We start from the raw sequence: 27,692 nt of genomic DNA on the forward strand, positions 1-27,692 counted from the left end.
GAGTTCAGGCTAGTCGCTAAACGGAAACCGTTTCCATCTCCACTGATGCTACCTGACCTGCTCTGTACTTCAGCAGAGATGACAAATGCTGTAATCTGCAGCAGAAAGAAACTGCTGAGGGAACTTAGTGGGTGAGGAATCCTCTGTAGAAACAAAGGGATAGTGTATGTTTCAGGTCAAGTTTCTGCATGAGTCTTGAAGTTCCTAGGACATGTAAGTAAGAGACAGCTAACAAAGACATATATAAAAGGAAGCCAGATGGGTAACTGAAGGAAAGAAGGGATATAATTGTGTTGTGATAGGGTGAGATAAGGTAGGGTGCAGGTGTGTAGGAACCATAACATGAAATGAATTGACTGTGTTTGTGCTGTGACATTCAGTGTAATTCCACACCAACTATTTAACAAGAAAACATGAAAGAGGAGATGATAGACCAAGTTGACTAAAGACAGGTTCAACCAATAAACATCTGCCGAAATTTTGCTTTTTTGTGTGATTATTTTGCTGGATTTCACCACTATTGCATGCAAGAACATTTGTAGTAGAAGTGTGAGTAGGCATCTTCTCCCTCGTGCCTGTTACGCTTTTCAGAAAAATCATAGCTGATCTTGTATCTCATGGTCCATTTCAATGACAGTCTCCATTTGTTTGGATTCCTTCAATATCTACAAATATATTGATATCTTGGACATGAAGTGCTTTTGCTTGCCATGACAACAGGTCTACAGCAGATGGAATCTCACTAGTTTTCTAATCAATTTTGGAGCATCAAGACAACATCATCAAGCACCCTTTTATCAAATACAGCTCAGTATTTAACACATTCATTTCACGACAAGCTCAAAACCTGTGTGTCCATACCTCCCTCTGGATTCTCAACTTCCTTATAAAGACAGAGGCGCACCTCAAGGATGTGTTCTTAGCCCACTGCTTTACACTGTCTACACTCATGACTGTGTGGTCAGGCAAAGCTAAATGCCATCTATAAATTTGGAAATAACACTGCTGTCATTAGCAGAATCTCAGGTGGCAACAAGGTGTATAGGAATGAGATTGGTCAGCTGGTTGAGTGGTGCTGATCGTGGATTTCTGGAAGGGGAAGTCAGGAGAACACACCAGTCGTCATTAAGGAGTGTTAGTAGAAAGGGAGAGCAGCTTCAAGTTCCTGCGCGTCAACGTCTCTGAAAATATATCCTGGGCCCAACACATTGATGCCGTCAAGAAGAAGAGTCACCAATGACTCTTGCCAATTTCAGAGAGCATCACAGCCTGGTATAGAGGCTCCAATACACAGGATCACGAGAGGCTATGGAGGGTTGTAGACAACCAGCGTCGTCTTGGGCACACTCCTCTCCTTCATCAAGGACATCTTCAAGAGCTGATAGCTCAAAAAGGCAGCATCCATCATTAGAGACCATCACCTTCTAAGAGATGGACTCTTCTTGTTACTACCATCAGGAGCTTGAAGACCCACATTTGACTCAGGAACAGCTTCTTCCCCTCCACCATCACATTTCCAAACAGTCTATGTACCTGTGAATACTACCTCATTGTTAATTTTATGCATCATTTACTTTTTGTAACTTGATAGTAATTTTTATGTCTTGCTCTGAAATGCTGCCGTAAAACAACAAATTTCACAACATGTCAGTGATAACTGAATCTAACAATGTGAAAGGGTCAATATAAATGCATGTTTCTTCCAGTTAAGCTCTCAGTTCTGCACTAAAAGTTTCAAGCTGATGAAATGCTTTTGCGTATTCAATCTAATTTGGACCACTCTTAAATATTTCTTGGTTTTCAGCAACATCCATTTACAGGAGACTGCAGAGGAAAGCCCTAATGAAATAATATCCATGAATTCTCCTGCCCTTATTTACTGCCAACACCGCATAAAAAAAGATTTACTGTACTGATGTGATGCAATTGATGGTGCTTGTAAGCTGCCACTTAATTTGTTAGAAACAAATAGCTTTGTAAATAGATCATTCTGAAAATATTTTTTACCATGTGTGTCATTTTGGTGATGGAAGCACAAGGAAGCACAACCTTTGCTCAGTTGAGGATGAGCTTATTTGACCTGAGCCCTGGGTTATTCAGTAGCTATGGTCCCTACCCTTTGAGATTAGACTACAAAAGCAATTGTTGCAAGGCACTATATAAAAAAATATCACTAATACTGTCTTTGCTAAGTCCTTCAAGTTCACCTGGAGGATAACAAAATCAATGTCAACACCATCCCTGAGGTTTAGCCTCTCAGTATGAAGAAGTAATTTCATTCAGTTAGCTACTTTGGGAAGACCATATTGCTTATGTGCCTGGCCACCAGACTCTCAAAATAGACACTCCATTCCAAGCTCAGTCATGGAAAAAGATTCCCAGATGGGAAAGATTCAAAGATGTGTTGAAAACAGATTTCTGAAGAAATGGAACATCCCTGAGTTTAACGCCACTTGCCCACATAATCAGTCCATTGTCATACTTGAACCAGAGGGCTGCTTCAGGAGAACCATTCTGCATGGCATTTTCAAGTAATTCTACCCTTCGGTGCAGGCAGTTATACAAACATAACCTCTTCTCTTTTTGAAGGAGAACACTTTTTTAAGCAATCAAGGGAGGAACCAAAGTTGCAGAAATCTTCAACAACAGCTTCCATTGTGAATTGTAGAAATTCATGGAACAGAATAAGGTCATTCAGCCCATTGTCCACATGTTGTATACGAGGGATATTTAGATCTTCCTCACTTTCCTGATCACTGCCTGAAGTCATTTTAATGCTCATCAAGGAACTATAATAAATGTGAAGTAACAACAATGCTGGAAATACTCAACATGTCAAACAGTGTCTGGAGAGAGAAACATATTCAATGTTTCAGGAACTGATCTTTCAGTGGAACTATTATATATACTACAGTAGTTTCTGCCTCCACCACCACTTGAAGCACTGTTCCAAAACCCACCAGTCTTTGGTCAGAAGATTTTTTTTTGTCTGAACTCCCGTTATAATTTTCTATTTACTTTTGAATTAATTACCTTGTTATTGCGGTAACTGCTGAATAAAATGGACCTTTCCTATTCAGCCTATCAAAATCTCTCAGAATTTTGTGCCTCAATAAAAATTCTACTCTACATCCTCCATATTATTGAAAGTGAGCCCACCCTTGTCACTCCTGGCAACATCCTTGTAAATCTCCTTTGTGACATCTCTCAAGCCATCACTTCCTCCTTTTATTATGAATTAGATCCATTCATTTTTCAGGCAGGATGAGATTGCATGAAAGACCTATATTACATGTAGGCTACATATATGATGAAGTTGGGGTTGGGGGGGGGGGGGAAACACCAGGGAATTGGGAGGATTGAACAAGACTGGGTGGAAGTTGGGCAAAACAGATGTCAAAACTTTTGATGAACATTGTAATTAGTGTTTAATTAAAGAAGTGCTTTGAGGAGATGTTTTCAGTATATTCTGTCACAATTCTTTTCTATAACATAAAATATTTGCCGCTGCATTTTCTGTATTACTGGTATTACTTCACTGGTCAACAAGTGCTTTGGGATTCTCTGAAATTGAAATATAAATACAAGATGAGGGTAAAAAATATCTTTATTGGCTCATAAAAATCATTTGTAAAGATTCTTCTGAATTATTGTTAACATAAAAGCTGAAATTTTATGCCTAGTTTTCTGTTGAAAAACCAGTATGTTAATTCAAATTAGATTATGTATTTTGCATTGTACTCAACTCATTTCTCTCCTCTGCCTTAGGTCCAAATTGTGCATTCCTTATCTGAAAAAGAGTGAAAATGGGCACATTCTGAACTTGAGTCCTCCTCTCAACATGAATCCGGTATGGTTCAAGAATCACTGTGGTGAGTTGAAGAGATATTCATGTATTTTTTCTGGGAGACGTGAGAAACTGGAATTGTTGTCATTGAAACAGATGGAGTTAAGGGGAGAGTTCATCTTGTGGTTTAAGATCACAAGGGCTTTTCGATTCTTCCCACTGATATAATAAATATTTTATCAAAGTCAACAAGCTATTTTTTTGTTCAGCAAATTCTTTATCTAGGTCCAGAATGGACTGTCAGAAAAGTTGGTGATAGCTGATTCAAAAATCACTTTCAATGAGTGAAAAGAACAGTAGGGCTCTCAGTGAAGAGGAATTGGCTAGCAGCTTCAAAGCACAGATGCAGACACGATAGGTCAAATGATGCCCTTCAGTATTATAATTCTTTAAATCTTCAGTATTAACTAGAAATAAATATGGAAAAATGGTTTATATTTCTTATTCCTGAAGTCTGAAGAGGCAGACTATAGTGCTCATGATCCAAAAATTTCTTTCTGTTCTCAGCGTACACCATGGCTAAATATGGGATGTCGATGTGTGTTCTGGGTATGGCCGAGGAATTCAAGGGAGAAATTGCAGTTAATGCTTTATGGCCAAAAACCGGTAAGGGTACCTTGATTTTCTTCAACCTGGTGAAAATAGTTATTTTATACTAATGGTTGTATATTGAATATTTAATGCTGTTTTAATTGAGACTTTTCTCCTTTCCTGGAGATGTTGAGATAGATGTGTGAAGTATCAGGTACTGTTGAGTATGCTACTTGGGTGAGTCTTAACATTATTGCACAAGCATATATTTGCAATGCATATAGAAAAAACTGGATAAATATTTGGTGAGTGTGGGGGGGGGGTCGGAACATATTTGGAAGGGTTGGTTGAAGGGTCAGGCAGGTGAAAGTTCAAACTGGACAGAAAGACTAGCATAATATAACTGGACAGATTGTGTGTGCCTGTGTCGTACATTGTTTAATGTAAATACAGGTTTCCCCTGCTATCCGAAGGTAGAGTGTTCCTATGAAATGGTTTGTAAGTCGGAATGTCGTAAAGTGAATAAGCAATTACCATTTATTTATATGGGAAAAATTTGTGAGCGTTCCCAGACCCAAAAAATAACCTACAAAATCATGCCAAATAACACAACCTAAAATAACAATAACATATAGTAAAAACATGAATGATATCATAAATACACAGCCTACATAAAGTAGAAATTCTTTTCTGCAATCATTGCAACACTGTCTAGCGTAGTGAAAATCTCTCGCAAGCACTCTCGGCAGAAGCGCTCTCAGTGGAAGTACTCTCTCCAGTAACCTTTAAGCTATGAAGCTGCCAAATCATACCAAATAACACATAAAAATACACAGCCTATATAAAGTAGAAATAATGTATGTACAGTGTAGTTTCACTTACTGGAATCGGGAAGACAGTTAGCCTACCAAGATTATCTCCAATGTTGGCGATTGCCAATTTTATATTGTACTCTTTCCAGATCTCTCACAAAAATGCCTTGGAGTTGCCTTCTCTGTCAGTGGTACTTACAATAAATTACATCACATTTTGTGTATAGTAAGCCTTAATTGTGTCTATTAGGCCTTTGTCGCATGGCTGCAGCAATGACGTCGTATTCAGCGGTAAGAACACAACACGAATTTTACCGCCATACTCGGTAATGCCAGGTGGATGAACAGCACAATTATTGACAATCACAAGACACTTATTATCGAGGTTATTTTCTCTACAGTATTTTTCAACAAAGGGACTAACGCATCCACTCACGTACTCAGAAAAAAGCACTTGGGTATTCCAACCATTTGGATGTGAACAGAACACAACAGGAAGTGTTTACTTATCAACGCCTTTAAGTGCCCTGGGATTTTCTGAATTGTACACTAGTAGAGGCTTAAGGACAGCATCACCAGTGGCATTAATAATAAGCATTAGGGTAAACCTGTCCTTCGATGCCTTGTGTCCCTGAGCCTGCTTTCCTTCTATCGAAATAAGTGTCTTGCTCGGCAATTTTTTCCAATAAATTGCAGTTTCATCACAGTTAAACACTTGTTTATACGAATAAACACCTTCTGTAATTATTTTCTTCAGTTCTACTGGGAACTTTTCGGCAGCTTCGGTATCAGCCGAAGCACTCGCTCCAGTAAATATTAAACTATGAAGCTGCCCTCGCCTCAGAAACCGATCAAATCATCCATAACTGCCTTTAAATTCCACTTACAAGGATAAATTCCAAGAGGGAGATCAGAGGGGAGGGACAAATGGACAAGGGAGTTGCTAGGGAGTGATCCCTGCAGAAAGTAGAAAGTGGGAGAAAGGGAAAGATGTGTTTGGTGGTGGGATCCTTTTGGAGGTGATGGAAGTTAATGGGGAATTATGTGCTGGCCATGGAGGCTGGTGGGATGGTAGGTGAGGATGAAAGGAACCATATCCCTGGTAGGATGAAGGGAGGATAGGGTAAGAGCAGACATGTGTGAAATGGAGGATATGTGGTTGAGGGCAGTGTTGATGATAGAGGAAGGAAAGCTCCTTTTTTTGAAAAAGGAGGACATCTCCTTCACTTTAGAATGAAAAGCCTCATCCTGAGAGCAGATGCAGTGGAAATGGAGGAACTGAGAGAATGGGATGGTGATTTTACAAGTAATAGTGTGGGAAGAGGTATAGTCCATGGATTTATAATAGACATCTGTGGATAAGCTGTCCCCAGAGATAGAGACAGTGAGATCAAGAAAGGGGAGGGAGGTGTTGGAAATGGACTAGGTAAATTTGAGGGCAGATTGGAAGTTGGAGGCAAAGTAGTTAACGTGTTCAGCATAGGTGTAGGAATCAGCGTCAGTGCAGTCATTGATACAGCATAGGAAAAGTGTGGGACAGTCACCAGGATAGGCTCGGAACATAGACTGTTCCACATAGCTGACAAACAGGCAGGCATAGCTGAGACCATGCAAGTGCCCATGGCTACTCCTTTTGTTTGAAAGAAGTGGGGGGAGCCAAGGGAGAAATTATTTAGATTGAGGACAAGTTCCACCTGGTGTCCATAAAGAAACGGAGAGTTTTGAGGCCTTCCTGGTTGGGGTTGCAGGTGTATAGGGACTGAACATCCATAGGAAAAATAAGATGATGGAGGCCAGGGAACCTGAAATCATTGAAAAGCTCCAGAGTATGTGAAGTGTCATGCTCTTTTGTAAATCCCCACTTTAGGGGTGACTGAAATGCCACCTGCTTGTATCACGTTGTTGTCAATCACTATCAGAGCATGTCAGTAAGTTAGCCATTGCCATTGTTTCATCATGACAATGTTATGCACAGATTTACCTCAGAAAGATACCCCTGACATTGGTGCCATGCTGGGAAGAGACACTTTCGAAGCAGAGGTGGTTATTATGTTGCTGGAAATGCATTAGTTTCTATCATTTTATTATTGGAAAGAGAAGTATCCTTTTCTTCTTTCTCTAGCCTTGGATCCTGGAATGCTAATCAAATGCAAGACATTGAACTTCCCAGTGGCCAGCCTTTTGTGCCATAAGGAAGTCATCCTCAGGTGGGGAAGCAACATCTGTCTGAGAGGGCTCCAACCTGATTGCATGAATGTCAATTTCTCTATCTGGTAAAAACATTTCCTCCCCCTCCTCTCTTCTTCTAGAACCACTTTGGTTCTTTACCTCTTCTCAACTACCTATCACCTCCCCTTGTGCCTGCTCCTCCTTCCCTTTTTTTTATGGTCCACATTCCTTTCCAGCCCTTTACCATCCTGGCTTCACCTATCACCTTCCAGCTATCTGCCTTCCCCTCACCCCACCTTTATATCCTGTCATCTTCCCCCTTCCTCTCCAATCTTGGAGGAGGGCCTTGGGCTGAAACATCAACTGTTCACTCATTTCCATAGATGTTGCGTGACCCACTAAGTTCCTCCAGCATTTTGTGTACATTGTATTGAATATGTACTTCTACTTACCTTCAAACCTTCTGAAAAAGTTGAGTCAAAAGAATGCATGAATTTACATGTCAATAGGTGGAATGCGAACCATCCAACATCTTGCATTGGTAAGAGCTGGCTGAAGTATTTAAATTCTGCACAAAGGTGCATGACAAAGCAGTTCTTGGCTATCACTGGTGGGTAGAGCTGCAGCTATTAAAAATGGAAATGTATCTGGACAGGATGATCACCACCATTACTCTGTCTACAAAAGTATATTGTCCGCAGGAAGAACTAAAGTCACAATGGTAAAGCTAGGTCAAAGTGCCTCCATATCTATTTTCTGTTCTTTTGATGATAAGAACAGAAAACAAAAATAACAAAACTTCTTCCATTTCTAGGCTCATGCTATCCAGGTTTGGAGATAAGTGGATTAAAAGTATGGAATTTTCTACCTATTGCTTCCCTTTTAACATTTATGTTACTAGAAAGTATCAAAGATGTGGAAGAAGATTATTTGACTCAGTAGAGCTTGGCAATAGTTAAATTTCCCTTTCGAAATCCACTTAAACTACCTTAGCTGATCCACCAACTGACTGACAGGTGTGTATTTTTATCTTGTTTCCATAGGGTAAATATTTCCTTTTCTTTGTCTTGTTAAATTAAATTCTGGTAGTGACCCTAAATAAAAGACTTCAGTTCATAGCACTGAGTAAGAAATAGTATTGCACAGTTTGACCCATCAAACTTCAATGTAAAATGTCACTTCACGCTCTTTCCAGCAGCAGGTCTGCGTAGAACAAAACAACATCCTTCTAAAGAAAATCAGTTGAAAGTTCCGAAACATGTAGATCATTGACTAGCTGAGTTATTTTGAAGACAGAGAGGTTGTGCTAATTTATTGAACAAAAATCTCAACTCCAGTTATCCTAGTGGGTGGACTGTGAAATAAATATTTGACTATATTTGGACCACATCCAAGGTAAATCTACAATGCAGGCGTGAACTTCCCCAATTGATCGAAACCATTATGTATGAGAAAGGTTATATTCTTAATCAGAGGAACTTGTGCCATTTAAATTATCACTGCATTTGATTTCTGATGAGGCAGGCATTGCAATTTTAAAGTTTTCTCAACCTCACGTGTTATGGTTTACTAATAACTGAGTTTTAGGTTTATGCCACATTCACCTTCCTCAGATCTTACTGATATTGCTGAAATGCATAGATGGCTTTCAAGGGATTAAGCACAGAATGCTGGCAGAAATGGATTTTTGAAGGGCGTAGTACTGATTATACACCCTGCCATTTGCAGCTTACAAGTATCAGAGAAATTAAAATGATTGTAAATTAGGGCTGTATATTATCATAATTCTTGCAAATGAATGAGAAAGAAAAATATTGTTATTAGTAAGTATTGATGACACCTATGGACCTCTCACTGACTTTGACCCTATTTTGCTTTGGTATGGAAATAGACTTCAGTAATGACACATAATTATTAATACATGCTGTAACGTTCTCCTTCGCGTGTCACGAAACGCCGAATTTAACGTCGAGATAAACCACAGTTAATAAGAACCAGATCGCAGTAAGATTAACCATTTACTGTTCACTCTTCACATTAACATATGGTGAAAACTGTTGATAAAACAATACAAGATTGATACAGTATTTGTTCCTTCCTTAATATCACATTTCAAGTGTAAATACTTGCAAAGGTGACTATAACTACATTACACTAAGGTGCAGTATACAGGGAGAGTTTACCTGCTCCATTGACTACTTTAAATACACTTCCATGCAAACTATCCGCGACTCTTTAACTAACGAAAGCATAAACATTATCTACCGTCGTTACTTCTAACAGGATCGGCATTAACATCTTAGTTCAATATATCGATTATCTATTAACTTACAGCGTTGCTCTCACTGTGATTTCTCATGCCTGCAAAACAACTTCTGCTCGGGTCTGCCTCGTGGTGAGCCCCCACCCTCGCGCTAATTTCAAACTGGTATTTTCCCACAAGACGCGGCGAAACCGGATGTGACGTCATCGCATGCCGATATATTTTACATGCAATGAATATACTTTAAACACTTCTAATTCTAACTAGAAAATACTATCGAATGAATTACTAAGCGGAAATATTATAAACTAAATAACTGTTGTAAAGACAGCACACATGCATTAGGATAATGTTACATCTTTAACAGTTGAGCCTGTATTGGCCAGTGTGAAACTTGAGTTGAAGTATCAATTTAAAAGCCTTTTTGCTGTGATGTTTCACTCTCAGATGAGCTCAACACCTCTTATGCACACTTTGAATTTTGCCACTTTGAAAACCCACTGCAATTTGCTTATCATCACAGCAGGTCAAAGGCAGACGCAATCTCAATGGTTCTTCACACAGCCTGAGGCCACCTAGGAGAATACAAGCACTTATGCCAGGATGTTGTTCATCGACTATAGCTCAGCATTTAACATCATCATTCCCACAATCCTGATTGAGAAGTTACAGAATCTGGGCCTCTGTACCTCCCTCTACAATTGGATCCTTGACTTCCTAACTCGTTGATGATCAACACTGTCGCACCTCGGGGGTGTGTGCTTAGCCCACTGCTCTACTCTCTATATACACATAGCTCAAATACCATCTATAAATTTGTTGATGATACAACTATTGTTGGTAGAATCTCAGATGGAGACGAGAGGGTGTACAGGATTGAGATATACCAACTAGTGGAGTAGTGCCCAACAAGAACCTGGCACTCAATGTCAGTAAGACGAAAAAGCTGATTGTGGACATCAAGAAGGGTAAGACAGAGGAACACATACCAATCCCTATAGAGGGATCAGAAGTGGAGAGAGTGAGCAGTTTCAAGTTCCTGGGTGTCAAGATCTCTGAGGATCTGACCTGGTCCCAACATATCGATTCAGCTATAAAGAAGGCAAGACAGTGTCTATACTTCATTAGGAGTTTGAAGAGATTTGGTACATCAACAAATACACTCAAAAATGTCTATTGATGTACTGTGGAGAGCTGACAGGCTGCACCGCTGTCTGGTATGGAGGGGGGGGGGGGCTATTGCACAGGACCTAAAGAAGCTGCAGAGGGTTGTAAATTTAGCCAACTCCATCTTGGGTACTAGCCTACAAAGTTCCCAGGATGTAATCAAGGAGCAGTGTCTCAGAAAGGAAGCGTCTATTATTAATGACCCTCAGCATCCAGGACATGCCCTTTTCTCACTGTTACCATCAGGTAGGAGGTACAGAAGCCTGAAGGCACACACTCAGTGATTCAGGAACAGCTTCTTCCCCTCTGCCATCCAATTCCTAAATAGACATTGGACCTGTGAACACTTCATCACTTTTTAAATATATATTAATTCTGCTTTTACACAGTTTTTAATCTCCAATATACATATACTGTAACTGATTTATTTTCCTTCTATATTGTGTATTGCATTGAACTGTTGCTACTAAGTTAACAAATTTCATGTCACATGCCAGTGATAATAAATCTGATTCTGATTCTAAAAGGGGGCATAAAACTACATCTGTACAAATCCTGGCAGTATCTGATGACCTGACGATCTCTGTCTCAGAGGCTGAAAATGGAAGATCTTTCAAGAAGATGAATCTTTGCAAGACGTAAGGGCCCTGATGGTGTACCTGGTAGGGCAGTGAAAATCTGTGCCAACCAACTGGTGGGTGCGTTCAAGGACATCTTTTAGCTCTCACTGCTACAATCAGAGGTTCCCACCTCTGCTTCAAAAGGGGGACATTCATAACAGTGCCCAAGAAGAGCAGGGTGAGCTGCCTTAATGACTGTCACCTAGTTGCACTCACATCTGCTATGAATAAGTGTTTTGAGAGGTTGGTCATGGCCAGAATCAACTTCTGACTAAGCAAGAACCTGGGCCAACTGCATTTTGCCTGTTGCCACAGTAGGTCTACGGTGGATGCAATCTCACTGGCTCACCACTCGGCCTTAGATTGTCATGGTTTCTCATGCCCCACAAATGACCAGGAGACGCAGAAGATTCTTCAAGAAGGGTTAAACTTTAATTTGCAAATCAAAGCTGAGACAGTCATTGAGCTAGTCGCTGATTGCCCACCGATCCTTGGACATAGCATGTTTTATAGCAATCTCCTGGTTTAGTTGCATTAGCATATGCAATCGATCTATAGTTGCGTATCACACGTACATCCGCCACTATTGTTTCTACCCATTGATTTAATCATGTTCTAATCTACATCTCTTAGCTACCTCTTATTAACCCACCATTGTCCTACATTTTTAATATTTCATTCTCCTACTAAATTGGGTACATGCATAGCAAATAGCAAACTCAAACTAGATAATTTACATCTCTTAGCTTCCTCTTAGTAACACACCATTATCTTCTACATTCCTAAGATTTCATTCTCCTACTAAATTGGGTACATGCATAGCAAATAGAAAACTCAGACTACATAATTTTGGTTACACAGCAAACAATCTCAACTTTTATACTCCAATATATCCCCCCTTTGAGACCCAGAGGGTCTCACACAGAGAAAAGACTGAGAGTCTGCGCACAAAAGCCCCAATAAACTCAAGCATTTATTCCCAAATCTCAGGTTAAACTATAATTTTCTGCCCCAAGACCTCAAAGTATTCTCTCCCTGTTACCCTGGGCCGCTGAGCCAAAAACCTGTCCCTCTGTACCTGAGACAGGGAAAAAGACTCGGAAGCCCTTACAATCTACTCCCACACTGTCGTTTTGCTCTTGTTCATCATGCAGGTGTTGTAGGCTGTAACCATACATTTTCGGTATTTCTTTCTCCACTAAACTTGCTTCAGTAATTGCCACGAGCATCGGAAATTGTTTGGTTGCAGCATGCACTACAAGAGGTTTGAGACAAGGAAGAAAACAGCACAGCACAAGCACGCAGCTCAACAATGCAATACTGACAGTTATTGCCATTTTAGTCAGCCTTGCTCCCCATCCTCCGAGTCTACTTTCCAACCAATCAAATAACTGATGTCCGGACCCTGCATTCTGTTTAACTTCCTTTCTTAGGCTTTTCAACTTATACATTGCCTTAGTAAACAATCCTTCTGGACTAGTGTTATTTGGTATAAAAGTACAGCACTTCTCTCCAAACATCACACAAACTCCTCCTTTTTCTGCCAACAGCCAGTCCAATGCTTTCAGGGTTCCATTAATTCTCTCTACCATGCCCTGCGACTGAGGGTGGTATACATATCCAAATGTTTGCTTTATCCTCGGCGTCAGTAATAACAGTTTGACCACTTTCTGGATAAAAGCTGAACCATTGTCTGAGCTAACTTCTGTAGGTATTCCAAACCTTGGGATCACTTCATTTGTCAGAAATTTTACCACTGTCTTTGCCCCTTGATCTCTTGAAGGTACTGCCTCCACCCATCTGCTAAATCGATCAATTACTACCAGCATGTATCTTTTCCCTCTCACTGTCTTTATCATGTCTACGTAATCGATCACTAGATGTTTAAATGGTCCTTCAGGTACAGGAATGTGACCTATTGGGGTTGTAATTCCCTTCCGAACATTATTCTGTGCGCATACCTCACACTGTGACAAGACAAAGTCCACTGAAGCCTGTAAATGAGGTGACCAAAAACCATCCTTCTTTATTTTCTTTATCACTTCCCCCCTTGACCAATGGTCCATCCCATGCACTTCTGAAATCAGAAACGACAGTAGAGGGGTGGGCGCTACCAACAAACCGTCTTCCGTGCTCCACAAGCCTTCCAGGTTCTGCTTGGCCCCCCTTTTTCTCCACATTGTCTGTTCTGCCAAAGCAGCCTTACCTTGTATTTCAATTAGGTCCTCTACCTCAGGTTCTGGAGTTAGACTTACCTGGAGGGCAATGACAGCTGATGTACATCCAGACGCTTTTCTGGCTGCCTCGTCCGCAGCTTCATTTCCCTTTGTTATTACATCATTTCCCTTTTTATGTGCCTGGCATTTCACTATAGCCAACGCTTTAGATTTCATTATGGCTTTTATTAAGTCTAGAATTTGCTGACAATCTTGTATGGGATCTCCGCTACTTTTTTAAAAACCTCTTTGCTTCCACACTGCCCCGAACAAATGGCATACTCCATGAGCATATGCCGAATCAGTATAGATGTCTACTTTCTCACCTTCCATCATTTCACACACAGCTGTCAGGGCTTTGATTTCCGCTAGTTGGGTGGAACACGGTTGGGGACAGGACTCCATCCTAATAATCTTAGCTCGATTGATCCTGCTGCACTACTGAGAACCCTGCATGATTTCCATCATAGTCCCTATAACAAGAGCCATCTACGAACAGAACCTTTTTATCTGCATCCTCTAGTGGTTCTGACCGTAAATCTGCTCTCAATTTGGCAATTGCCATTGTCTTCCCTACACAATCATGGGGTTCTCCTTCTTAGCGCAAAGGGACAAAATCGGCTATATTACTGGTAGTGCATCTCTGTACAGTTATGTCTGGAAATGTCAATAGCATCTGATACGCTGCTATTCTGGCTGGCGTCAACACAAATTTCCCTCTTTCCAGCAATTCTGCTACTTTGTGGTGTGTGTACAGAGTCACAGGATAGCCCAGGGTTACAGATGATGTCTTTTCATATGCATAGTACAGCGCCGCCAATCCCTGATAACAGGGTGGATACCCCTGAGCCACCTCATCTAGTCTCGTACTGTAGCATGCTATCGGCTGCTTTGCTTTTTCTGTGCCTGTCTCTTGTGTTAGAACCGCTGTGACATAACCCTCCTGTCGGTTGGATACATACAAATGAAAAACCTTCTCGTAGTCAGGCAAAGCTAATGCTGGTGCTGACTGCAATTCCTGCTTAATAGTATTGAAAGCTATCTCCGCCTCTCCATTCCACTGTAAGCCGTTTTTCAAATTTGTATGTCCTGCTTCTTCTTTCTCAAAGGTGCCACAATCTCAGCATGTTCTCCCATCCAATCTGAGCTGTACCCTGCCATTCCCAAAAACGTCATCATCTGCCCTACAGTCTGGGGTTTGGGGGCTGTAACGTTCTCCTTCGCGTGTCACGAAACGCCGAATTTAACGTCGAGATAAACCACAGTTAATAAGAACCAGATCGCAGTAAGATTAACCATTTACTGTTCACTCTTCACATTAACATATGGTGAAAACTGTTGATAAAACAATACAAGATTGATACAGTATTTGTTCCTTCCTTAATATCACATTTCAAGTGTAAATACTTGCAAAGGTGACTATAACTACATTACACTAAGGTGCAGTATACAGGGAGAGTTTACCTGCTCCATTGACTACTTTAAATACACTTCCATGCAAACTATCCGCGACTCTTTAACTAACGAAAGCATAAACATTATCTACCGTCGTTACTTCTAACAGGATCGGCTTTAACATCTTAGTTCAATATATCGATTATCTATTAACTTACAGTGTTGCTCTCACTGTGATTTCTCATGCCTGCAAAACAACTTCTGCTCAGGTGAGCCTCGTGGTAAGCCCCCACCCTCGCGCTAATTTCAAACCGGTATTTTCCCACAAGACGCGGCGAAACCGGATGTGACGTCATCGCATGCCGATATATTTTACATGCAATGAATATACTTTAAACACTTCTAATTCTAACTAGAAAATACTATCGAATGAATTACTAAGCAAAAATATTATAAACTAAATAACTGTCGTAAAGACAGCACAGGGGCCTTAGTTATTGCCTCAATCTGATCTGGTGCTATTGCCTTCACTCCCTTGGATATGACCCTGCCTAAGTATTCCACTTGCTGCGTCCAAAATTGCAGTTTCTTTTTGGACACTTTATGTCCTCCGTGCGCCAGCTTCTCTAACAGTGTCCTGCTCACACTGTTCCTTACTGTGGGAGCAAATCAACAGGTCATCCACATACTGTAACAGTGTACTTTCCAATGGCATGCCCTCCAGGTCTGCCTTCAACACTTGGTTAAAAACGTGTAGTGAATGTTTAAAACCTTGCGGCATTCTGGTATTGGTATACTGAGCACCTCTGTAAGTAAATGCAAACAGATATTGACACTGGTCGACTAGAGGAATGCTGAAGAAAGCCAAACACAAATCAATCACTGCAAAGTAACTTGCTTCTGGTGGAACATTAGCCAAAAGCATGTGTGGGTTGGGGACTACCGCTGGCCAGTCCTCTACTACATCATTTACCGCTCGCAAATCATGCACCAATCTCCACTTAGATTTATCTGCTTTTAAGACCGGCAGCAACAGGGTATTACATGGACTGTTTGTTCTTTTAAGCACCCCTATTTCAAGCAACCCCTGCACTGTCGATGCTATTCCCTCTTCTGCTTCCTGTCCTAGAGGGTATTGTGGTCTCCTGGGTGGAATTGCTCCCCTTTTCAGCCTTATTTCCACTGGACTAGCTGTTTTTATTTTCCCTACATCCGTGTCATGCTGTGACCACAGAATAGACGGCAACTCATCTAACCTTTTAACTTTCTGCTGGCCTCTTTCCTTTCCCAGCAAGGGCAGGTGTGGTTGGGGAGTTATTTCGACCTCTCTCATTGTCCCTACCATATCTACATTTCCCATTATTTTAATGCAGTTGTTGTCTTCTGATATCCACACCTCTGGCATGATTTTCCTCCACACTGTTACGGTTTCAGCACTCTTAACTAAGGGTCCTAAGTCTTTAGACTGATATCCCTTGTTTACCAACAACGTTACGTGGGGTGCAGCCTCCGGTATTCTGTACCATTTTTCTAAAAAGGTGTTCCACTTAACTTGTAAAGCTGCCCCTTGCTTTCCAATTATCACAGCCTCCCCTTCCAGGTGCTGTTGGGTGCTTCAGGTGCCATCTCTCCTCTAACTCCCTGTTCTGAGTCTCGTCAAAAATCACTGTACAATGTAGCTCAGATTTGGGCATTACAGCCCTGGGTAATTATAGCCTGCACGCCCTTTTTCCATTTTTCCCAGGTTTCCAGAATCTGATCTGCGATGTCTCCTATCCAAAAGACATTAGTCTTCTTGTCTTCTCGCACTATCAATTGAGCCCCTGCTCTTTCCACACTCAGCCCATTTCTGGTGCATTCTAATTTTAATTCCAGTTTCAATAAGGCATCTCTGCCTAACAAATTAATCGGAGTTCCTTTAAATACTAGCACCGGTAAAACAATTCCTTTATTTCCCATTCTCAACCACACTGGAGCCGTGCACTGTGTCAACTGTGTTTTCCCCGAGAACCCTACCGTCTTAATAAACTTTCCTGACATGGGAAGGTGAAGGGCATACTGTGGCTGTACACAAGTGTACGTGGCTCCAGTATCTATCATCATTGGCGTCAGTTGCCCTTCTAACATAACCTGAATGATGGGTTCCTCGTCTGCCTCCCTTGTTATCATTGGGTAATGTCCCTTCCCACTCAAGTTCTCGGGGCACCCCTAATACCTCGCATCGGGGTTCACAGGTCCGCTTGGGCCTGTGGGGGCTAGTCCTTGGCTAAACTTTAGTTCCCTTCTTATCGGTTCCTGCTGGTGTGTGACAGGCCATGGTGTAAACGGGCAATCTCTTGTCATGTGACCTGGCTGATTACATCCCCAGCACAATCTCTCTACCTCTCTTTCCCCCTGTTTCCTCACTGGTCCCCTCTGCCCATAGCTCCTCTGTCCCCCTCCTTGGGACTTCCAGTCCTGTCAGGGCTGTTTGAATTTAGTCTGTTCCTGATAGGGCATTTGTGGGAATGCTCCTCCAAAGATGATTATTGGCATGGGGTTTTCCAGCCCTTGTCTTACAGTATGATCGGTTCCTCCACATAGCAGTGCTTTGTCCAGTTCGATGGCTGTACTCGGACCAGTGGTTGCTGGCAGCATCTTTTTGTTTTTCTCTTTTTCCTTCTTTTTGAGCGAGCTGCATTTGTATTAACTTTCTTTGCACCTCTTCCTGCTGCTCAGCCAACCTTTGTTTGTCTTTCCGGTATTTCTCAACCACATGGACTACGTGGTCTCTAAATTCTTGTGGGGTTATTGACGTTAGCTCAACCACTTCCTCCAGTTTGGATTTTACTTGCGGAGGCATTGCATCCAAAATGCTATGTCGGAACAGTGAGGTCATAAATAAGCTATTCTCCACCTCTTGCTCAGTCTCCAGTTTCCACCTTTTCAACTGGTTTTCTACGTAAGCTGCTGGGTTTTCAGTGGATCCCCTTTTAAGGCTTTGGGGTCCACTTTGGGTGGATAAAGCTTCCTGAAGGCCTGCCATACCCTCTGCCTCACTCTGTCAAACCCGTCTCTATCAGTTCTTGGGTCGTTCGAGTTTACTATGCCAGCCATTTCCATTAGTTCGTTAAATTTGGAGGTTCCCATCAACTTTATCAATAGTGCCTTCAAATCTCCCATAGCCAACAATCGTCCCACCGTTTCTTCTTCAAAGGCTCTAATCCATTTCCCTGCTCCTTCATGTAGATTGGGCAGAGTGTTTTTCAGCCCTTCTAGGTCCTGGGATCCCCAAGGGATATACTGCACTTGTACTAACAACGGCATCATTCTTTCTCCTTCTTCCCACCAGCCCTGGCTCTCCTCCTCACCTGACTCCCCATCTGTCTCAAGGTATGTCTTTACTGCCTCCCACACAAATGTCTCTGGGGTTCTCTTCTTCCCTCGGTCTCCTTGTGGAGTCCTTCCTTTCTGTCTTGATTCAATACTTGGTTGGCTTCTGGAGTATTTTTCGCATCTCTTCTGACAATCCCCTCTCAGTAACTTATCTGGCTTTCTCTCTACTTCCACAATTCGCTCCCCTACTGCCTCCTTCTGCTCTTCTAGGCTTCTGCCTCCTACCTCTTCCCCACAAATTCTCGCATCCTCTCTCTCTCCACTTAACTCTTGCTCCTCCACTGAGTCACCTTCTCTTTCTTCCTGTTTATTTCTATAGTATAACCGATAATACTCATACTCCTTTTCCTCTTTCAAGTATTTCATCTGTTCAATCCCTTCTTCCATTTCTCTCTGTGTCTGTTCCACCTTTATCCTTTCTGCTTGTATCTCCTTCCATATCGCCGCTTTTTCCTTGTCGTATTGTCTTTTTTCCTCCTCATTATCCCAAACTTGTACTTCTCCCTGCACGTTTACTGTTCCCGTCAGCAGGGGGCACTGCTTAGGGGTTCCTTCCTCATTATAGGGAGGGGGCTTTTCTGTTTCTTTCGCATCCAGGTACGGAGCCGAAGCCAGCTTCTCACAGTACCTTCCTCTCTCTCTAACAGGCTGTTTCTCCAGCACCTCAGTATCTTCCTCGCTTGTAATCAATATTCTACCTGTCCTCCTCAGCCTTTCTCCCTCCGTTCTGAAGAGTTTTAGCACTTCCATTTCTCGTTCTCTTTTTTGCCCTCTTTTCTTAGATTTATCTTTTGGTTTGTAATTTTTAATTAGTCCCTCCATTTCTTCGCACAAGCTTACATCAAACGTTCCTTCTGTTGGCCATTGTGTGACCAGGTTTTTGGTTCTCTTTCCCATTTTTCTGAAGCTTTTGTGATCTCATATTTATTTACCGGGATTTTTTTTTTTGCTCAGAATCTCTACTGCCATTCCTTTACCTGTCATGTTGTTCTCTCTTTTTAAGGTATTTCAGAGATTCACAGTTCGTTTACAGGATAATATTATTTATTCTAATTCTATGCCTAGTCTATCGTCTATCTACCAGCACTTTAAACTATATATTGGACTGTCCTCGTTTCCTATTCTGTTCTGCCCGTACAGACCTCTACTCAAAGCAGTACCCACAGAACTTTCTCTTTGCACCTCATCTATTCAGACCCTTATCTCTAAAGGTGGTATCCACGAGGATTTTTTCTATTTTTCCTTTCCCTGCCCGTTCAGACCTTCGATTCATACAAAGCGGTATCCACAGGGATTTTCTCTATGCACCCTGTCTATTCAGACCCTTATCTCTTACGGCGGTATCCACAAGGATTTTCTCTATTTTTCCTTTCCCTGCCCGTTCAGACCTTCGTCTTCTACAAAGCGGTATCCACAGGGATTTACCACACCACGTGGAATTTTTCTTAATTTAACTTTTTATTAACTTATTTGTACTTACCCTCACTGCAGTGTTCTTGATCAATCCTCTGAGCCTCCTATTAACCCCCAATTCTGCCAGATTCTTTGGACCAGAGAGACCCTTCGGCAGTGGTTCCACACTTCTGAGACTCCAAGACCTCCCCAAAGCCAACAGAATTCTTAGTCCAAATTGTCACAAAAAGCGCTTACCTTTTGTTTGGGTGCACCCTTAACTCTGTTAGCCTTGTGGGGGTCCCTTGAGGACTGGGAAGCATCCCCAATCTGCCGTTTCCTTTCCACGGGTCTCTTTCCGGTCCTGCCGCGGTCGCCAATTTTGTTGTGGTTTCTTGTGCCCCACAAATGACCAGGAGACACAGAAGATTCTTCAAGAAGGGTTAAACTTTAATTTGCAAATCAAAGCTGAGACAGTCATTGAGCTAGTTGCTGATTGCCCACCGATCCTTGGACATAGTATGTTTTATAGCAATCTCCTGGTTTAGTTGCATTAGCATATGCAATCGGTCTATAGTTGTGTATCACACGTACATCCACCACTATTGTTTCTACCCATTGACTTAATCGTGTTCTAATCTACATCTCTTAGCTACCTCTCATTAACCCACCATTGTCTTCTACATTCTTAATATTTCATTCTCCTACTAAATTGGGTACATGCATAGAAAATAGCAAACTCAGACTACATAAATTACATCTCTTAGCTTCCTCTTATTAACACACCATTGTCTTCTACATTGCTAAGATTTCATTCTCCTACTACTTCCTGCCTCCTTTTACAATTATAACTTTAAAAGTATTGTTAAATAGTGTGATAGTTAGCTGTATTGGGGCAAAGGGTTCTTGCATAACTAATACTAGTACATTAAATTAACTATATAGCATGGAGCAGGTGATGTGTTACTGCTGCGAGATGTGGGAACCGGTAGACCCAATTGAGGGACACGGCGACTACATTTGCGGCAAGTGTTTGTTGCTCGAGGAACTCCAGCTTCATATTGATGAGCTGCAGTCTGAGCTTCAGACACTGTGACACATCAGGGAGGGGGAGAGTTAACTGGACTCTGTGTACCAGGAGATAGCCACACCTAATAGATTAACTAATGTAGATTGCAGTCAAGCACAGGATGGTGTGGCTATGAGTGGGGAAAGTAGGGGAATCCAGGAGGTAGGGCTGGAGGAGATGCAGGCCTTGCTCTTGTCCAACAAATTCGAGGCTTTAACTCCCTGTGAGGGCAGGAGCGGGGACTGTGGGGAGGATGAGCAACCTGCCCATAGCACCATGGAGTGGGGGGCCATTCCAGAGGGGGGAGTCAATAGAAATGTTGTAATAACAGGGGGCAGTATCGTCAGGGGGATAGATAGGGTTCTCTGCAACCGAGTGCGAGAGTCCCGAAGGCCTGCCTGGTGCCAGGGTTAAGGACATCTCTTCTGGGCTGGAGAGAAACTTGCAGTGGGAGGGCGAGGATCCAGTTGTCTTAGTGCACGTTGGTACTAATGACATAGATAGGACAAGGAAGAAGGTTCTGTTACAGGAATATGAGCAGCTAGGGGTCAAATTAAAAAACAGAACCTCAAGGGTAATAATCTCTGGATTATTACCTGAGCCACGAGCAAATTTGGCTAGGTTAAAGAAAATTAGGGAGTTAAACGCGTGGCTCAAAGACTGGTGTGGGAGAAGTGGGTTTTGCTTCTTGGGACACTGGCACCAGTACTGGGACAGGAGAGAACTGTTCCAGAGGTTCGGGCTTCACCTGAACCGGGCTGGGGTTAGTGTCCTGGCGAAACATATAACTAGGGCTGCAGAGAGGTCTTTAAACTAACTAGTGGGGGGAGGATTCTAGAGACCAAATAATTAAAAAGACAATGGAGAAGCTAATGAATGTAGGTAAAAGTGGAGGATTAAAAAGACAGAGTGTGTCAGGAGGGGAAAGAATGTACGGAGATAAGCGTAAAGTTGTACAAAAGGAAAAGGTAGGAAATAAGTGTCAAACATATTTGAAAGTCCTTTATTTGAATGCACATAGTATTAGGAATAAAATCGATGAGTTGACAGTACAAACAATTACGTATGGTTATGATATTGTGGCAATTACGGAAACATGGCTGCAGGGTGACCAGGACTGGGAATTAAACATACAAGGGTATTCGACAATTAGGAGAGACAGGCAAGAAGGAAAAGGAGGTGGGGTGGCTATGTTAATAAAGCAAGAAATCACTGCAATAAAGTGAAATGATATCGGCTCAAAGGATCAGGATAACGAAACAATTTGGGTTGAAATAAGAAATAATAAAGGGAAAAAAGCAGTGGTGGGAGTAGTCTATAGGCCTCCAAACAGCTGTAACTCAGTTGGTCGGAGCATAAATCAGGAAATAGTTGGGGCTTGTAATAAGGGAAGAGCTATAGTTATGGGGGATTTTAACTTTCATTTTGACTGGACTAATCAAGTCGGACACGGCAGCCTTGAAGAAGAGTTTATTGAGTGTATTTGGGATGGGTTCCTTGAACAATACGTTACTGAGCCGACAAGGGGGCAAGCAGTCTTAGATCTGGTCCTGTGTAATGAGACAGGACTAATAAAAAATGTCCTAGTAAAGGATCCCCTTGGAATGAGTGACCATAACATGGTCGAATTCTATATTCAATTAGAGGATGAGAGGGTTGGATCTCAAACAAGCGCACTGAGCTTAAATAAAGGAGACTATGATGGTATGAGAGCGGAATTGCTTAAGATGGATTGGGAAAATAGATTAAAGGGTAGATTGGTACTTGTTCAGTGGTGTATATTTAAGGAGTTATTTTACAACTATCAAGAAAAATATATTCCACTGAAGAAAAAAGGGTGTAAAAGAAAAAATAGTTATCCGTGGCTAAGTAAAGAAATAAAGCAAAGTATACGACTAAAAAGAAAGTTATATAAGGTAGCTAAATCTATTGGGAAGATTGAAGATCGAGAAGCTTTTAAAGATCAGCAGCAAATAACTAAAAGATTAATTAAAAAGGGGAAGATAGATTATGAAAGTAAATTGGTGAAAAACATAAAAGCAGATAGTAAGAGTTTTTATAGTTACATAAAAACAAAAAGGGTGGCTAAAGTAAATGTTGGTCCCCTAGAAGATGAGACCAGGAAATTAATGGTAGGGGACATGGAGATGGCGGAAACGCTGAAGAAATATTTTGTATCAGTTTTTACAGTAGAGGACACTCAAAGTATCCCAACACTGAATAAACAGGGGGCTCTACGGGGAGAGAAGCTAACTATGATTCAAATCACCAAGGAAATGGTACTTGATAAATTAATGGGACTGAAGGTGGATAAATCCCCTGGACCGGATGGCTTGCATCCTAGGGTCTTAAGGGAAGTGGCGGTCGGGATTGTGGACGCATTAGTGATAATTTTTCAAAACTTGCTGCACTCGGCAATGGTCCCGGCAGATTGGAAAAATGCTAATGTAACTCCTTTATTTAAAAAGGGCAATAGACAGAAGGCTGGGAATTATAGGCCAGTTAGCCTAACATCTGTGGTTAGCAAAATGTTGGAATCAATAATTAAGGAAACAGTAACAGGGCATTTGGATAAACATAGCTTAATAGGACAAAGTCAGCATGGGAAAAGCAAAAGTCAGCAAAAGGGAAGTCATGTTTGACAAATTTGTTGGAGTTCTTTGAGGACATAGCATGTAGGGTAGATAAAGGGGAACCAGTGGATATAGTGTATTTGGACTTCCAAAAGGCATTTGACAAGGTGCCACACCAAAGATTATTACTTAAAGTAAAAAAATCATGGGATTGGGGATAATATTCTGGCATGGGTGGAGGATTGGCTTTCTAACAGAAAACAGAGAGTTGGGATAAATGGTTTATTCTCAGACGGCAGTTGGTGACTAGTGGTGTTCCGCAGGGGTCGGTGTTGGGACCCCAACTCTTTACAATCTATATTAATGATTTGGAGAAAGGGACTAAGTGCAACGTATCGAAGTTTGCTGATGACACAAAGATGGGAGGGAGTGTAATGAGTGCGGAGGACATTGAAACCCTGCAGGGGGACATAGATAGGCTGAGTGATTGGGCAGGCATTTGGCAGATGAAATATAATACTGACAAGTGTGAGGTCTTGCACTTTGGCAGGAAAAATAATAGAGCAAGTTATTATCTAAATGGAGAGAAACTGGAAAGTGCTTCTGTGCAAAGGGATCTGGGGGTCCTGGTGCAGGAAACACAAAAAGTTAGTATGCAAGTACAGGAGGTGGTCAAGAAGGCCAATGGAATGCTGGCTTTTATTGCTAGGGGGATGGAGTATAAGAACAGGGAGGTCTTACTGCAGTTGTACCGGGTGTTGGTGAGACCACACCTGGAGTACTGCGTGCAGTTCTGGTGTCCATATTTAAGAAAGGACATACTGGCTCTCGAGGCAGTGCAGAGAAGGTTCACTAGGTTAATTCCGGGGATGGGTGGGTTGATGTATGATGAGAGGTTGAGTAGATTGGGACTCTACTCATTGGAGTTCCGAAGAATGAAAGGCGATCTTATTGAAACATATAAGATTGTGAAGGGACTTGATCAGGTGGATGCAGAGAGAATGTTCCCAATGATGGGTGAAACTAGGACTAGGGGCCATAATCTTAAAATAAGGGGATGCTGTTCCAGGACTGAGATGAGGAGAAATTTCTTCACTCAGAGGGCAGTGGGGCTGTGGAATTTACTGCCCCAGAGAGCTGTGGAAGCTACTACACTCAATAAATTCAAAACGGAGATAGACATTTTCCTGGATAAAAATGGCATTAGGGGATACGGTGAGCAAGCAGGTAAGTGGACATGAGGCTAGGTATAGGTCAGCCATGTGATCTCCTGGACCAGTTTTCGATAGCCTGGATGGGTTGGAGAGGAATTTTCTAGATTTTTTTCTCCTCAATTGGCAAATCGTTTTTTTTTCCCCCCAGGTGATCACATGGGCTTGGGTGGGATGAATAATAAAATAAAATGGGTGGCATGGTGCTCTGTTGGTTGGCACTGTTGCCTTGTGGGATTCAGTGAAAACTAGAGTTAAGATTGGATCAGCCATGATCTTGTTGAATGGCGGAGCAGGCTTGAGGGGCCGATTGGCCTACTCCTGCTCCTATCTCTTATGTTCTTATGTAAATTGGGTACATGCATAGCAAATAGCAAACTCAGACTACATAATTTTGGTTACTCAGCAAACAATCTCAACTTTTATACTCCAATAAGATCACCTGAACAATAGCAACTGGCTGCTGTTTGTTGGTAACAGCTTAGCATTCAACACCATCATATAATAATAATAATAATAGTAATAATCAACAAGCTCCGAGAACTGAGCCTCTGTATCCCTCTCTGCAACTGAATCCTTAACTTCCTCATCAGGGGATCACAGTCACTGCAGATCTGTAATAACATGTCCGTCCTGCTGACAATCAACACTGGCTCATCTCAAAGATATGTGCTTAGCTCACTGCTCTACTCTCTCTACACCATGATTGTGTGGCTAGGCATTGCTCAAATGCCATTTTTTTCTTTTTTTGAACTACATTAATTTTAAAATATGTATTTCTTACATAATTTATAGCTTTTAAAAAACTTATTGTGCATTGCAATGTACTGCTGTCTCAAAATAACAAATTTCACAACATATGTCAGTGATATTAAACATGATTCTGATTTTAATAGCCTTTTTAAATACCTGACTTTTAACAATTTTTGATAATTGGCATTTCAAAAGTTCAAAGGTAGAATTTAATGTCAGAGAAATGTATATGATATACATCCTGAAATGCTTTTTCTTCACAAACATCCACGAAAACAGGGAGGTGCCCCAAAGAATGAACAACAGTTAAACATGAGAACGCCAAAGTCCCCCCAGCTTCCCCCTCCCGCGGGTGAGCGGCAGCGAGCAACGATTCCCCCTCCTCCTGCCCAGAAAAAAAGCACATTGGTACCGTCACTGAACCCAAGCATGTGCTAAGCAATAGCAAAGACACAGACCAAAGTTACCCCAAAGGCTTCACATTTCATCTGACATTTGACAAACCACAGGTTCTCTCTCTCCCTGGCCCCCATTTTCATTGTGAGCAGGAGACATAGGAACAAACTGCTGGATTATGATGTTAAAAGTCTGTTCCATGGCTTTTTTTGAGCTCTGTGACCAAAGATTGCAAAGACCTCCACCCTCAATCTGCCCATCCCCAGAGCCCCGAGATCTCAGGCTTCCGAACGCGATCGAGACTGTCAGGCCAAACTCTTGGCATTTCGAATAACAGCCAGTTGTGGAACCCCGAGAATGGGTCCCATTCCTGCAAAGAACCGAAGCCTGCATGTAACTCCAGGTCAGGGTCTTCAAAAGAACCTTGAACGTGAAAAATAAAGATATTAAAGGTAGAAGTAGAGCTGTTTCCGAAGATGCAAACAAAGGAGTCGCCATTAGGCGCCGTTATTCCTCCTGAGTGCCACCTTCAATTGTGTTTTGAATCTACAATACTGGTCAAAAGTTTTAGGCACATGTAAAAAAATTCTGTAAAGCAAAAATTCTTTCAAAATAATGAAGTGAAAAGTTTCCAAATATAAAAAAAATTACTATAAGGAATAAACAGTAAAAAACTAAATGCGATCAATATTTGGTGTGACCAGCCTTTGCCTTTAAACTGCATCAATTCTCTTAGGTCCACTGCCATGCAGATTTATAAGAAAATCAGCTGGGTGGTTGTTCCAAGCATCTTGCTTCTTCTGCAGACTTTGGATGTCTTGCTTGCTTGCTTCTGTCTCTGCAGGTAATCCCAGACAGCCTTGATGATGTGAAGGCCATACTATCTGAAACCATATATATAAAAAAAAGAGGGGGGTGCTTAAGACTTTTGCACAGTACTGTACTTCTGACCAATAGTGCCACATTTTTGTAACCTTATCAATGAACGTATATAAAAGAAGTAAGAGATAGGTTAAATATTCCTCATTTTTAGTGGTATTCATTGTTACAGAGAATCAAATCACCTATAAGGGAAATATGTCATTTAAATCATGTTTCTATATTTAAATCTCTATTTTTGTTTTAAATAAGGAGAGCTGTGGTAGAATGAATATCACAAATATATTTAATAAAATGAATGACGAAGAGTTTTGTGTATACTGTAAAAATAATCATTGATTTGTTCAGTGAAGTCTACAAGAGAATGGGCCTTGAGCAAATCAGAGGTCTTTCACCAAACTATACCACTACAGTTAACATTCATGATTAGATCCAGGAAAATGTGATCCACTTTCCAGACATCAACAGCTACCTTTAGTAGAGGCTGGTGAAATTCACCACAATCTTTAGTTTATCAGCAGGCCTTCAGTCATCTGAGGAAAAGAATGTTTAAAGATTAAGGCAATCAGATACAGCACAGACCCTACGGTCTACTTGGTAGCAGTAACCCTATCATGATGTACGCTTAAGAGATATGGACCACTTACAGCACTGGGAAGGTATTACCAATATTATCTTTGCAAAATTCTACAGATCTATAGGTAGAATAAGTGAAACTATGTCAGTGTACTTTCCCAGGCCAACATCGCCATCCTTGAGGCACTGAGTACAAGCAGCCATGATCAACAGCCCTGCTGTTTGCTGCATGACACCAATTTACTAAAAAAAATCATTCTACTTTAAGCTCTGTCATGGAATGAAACTGAAAAAGGCAGATGAAACATGATATTCCCATCAAACAGTGGTAATTTCTGATCCAGACTACTCAAGTAGAGAAGGAGCATTTGAGAGTGCAACCTTCAAGGGAAGTCCAGTATAAATGGTGCATTCTGCCTCCCAAATAATCCAACCATGTGCACCTAAC

General features: G+C 41.5%; 1 protein-coding gene across 1 annotated transcript in view; it reads left to right on the forward strand.

Moving 5' to 3' along the window:
* hsdl2 (hydroxysteroid dehydrogenase like 2) overlaps positions 1 to 27,692 on the forward strand; it is a 154,597-nt gene that overhangs the window by 109,498 nt on the left and 17,407 nt on the right. The window contains exons 5-6 of the mRNA XM_059974840.1: positions 3,769 to 3,872; positions 4,355 to 4,453. Coding sequence (XP_059830823.1) covers positions 3,769 to 3,872; positions 4,355 to 4,453 — 203 coding nt within the window. The remainder of the gene's footprint in view (positions 1 to 3,768; positions 3,873 to 4,354; positions 4,454 to 27,692) is intronic.

This window comes from Hypanus sabinus, chromosome 7 (genome assembly GCF_030144855.1).
Source record: "Hypanus sabinus isolate sHypSab1 chromosome 7, sHypSab1.hap1, whole genome shotgun sequence".
NCBI lineage: Eukaryota > Metazoa > Chordata > Chondrichthyes > Myliobatiformes > Dasyatidae > Hypanus > Hypanus sabinus.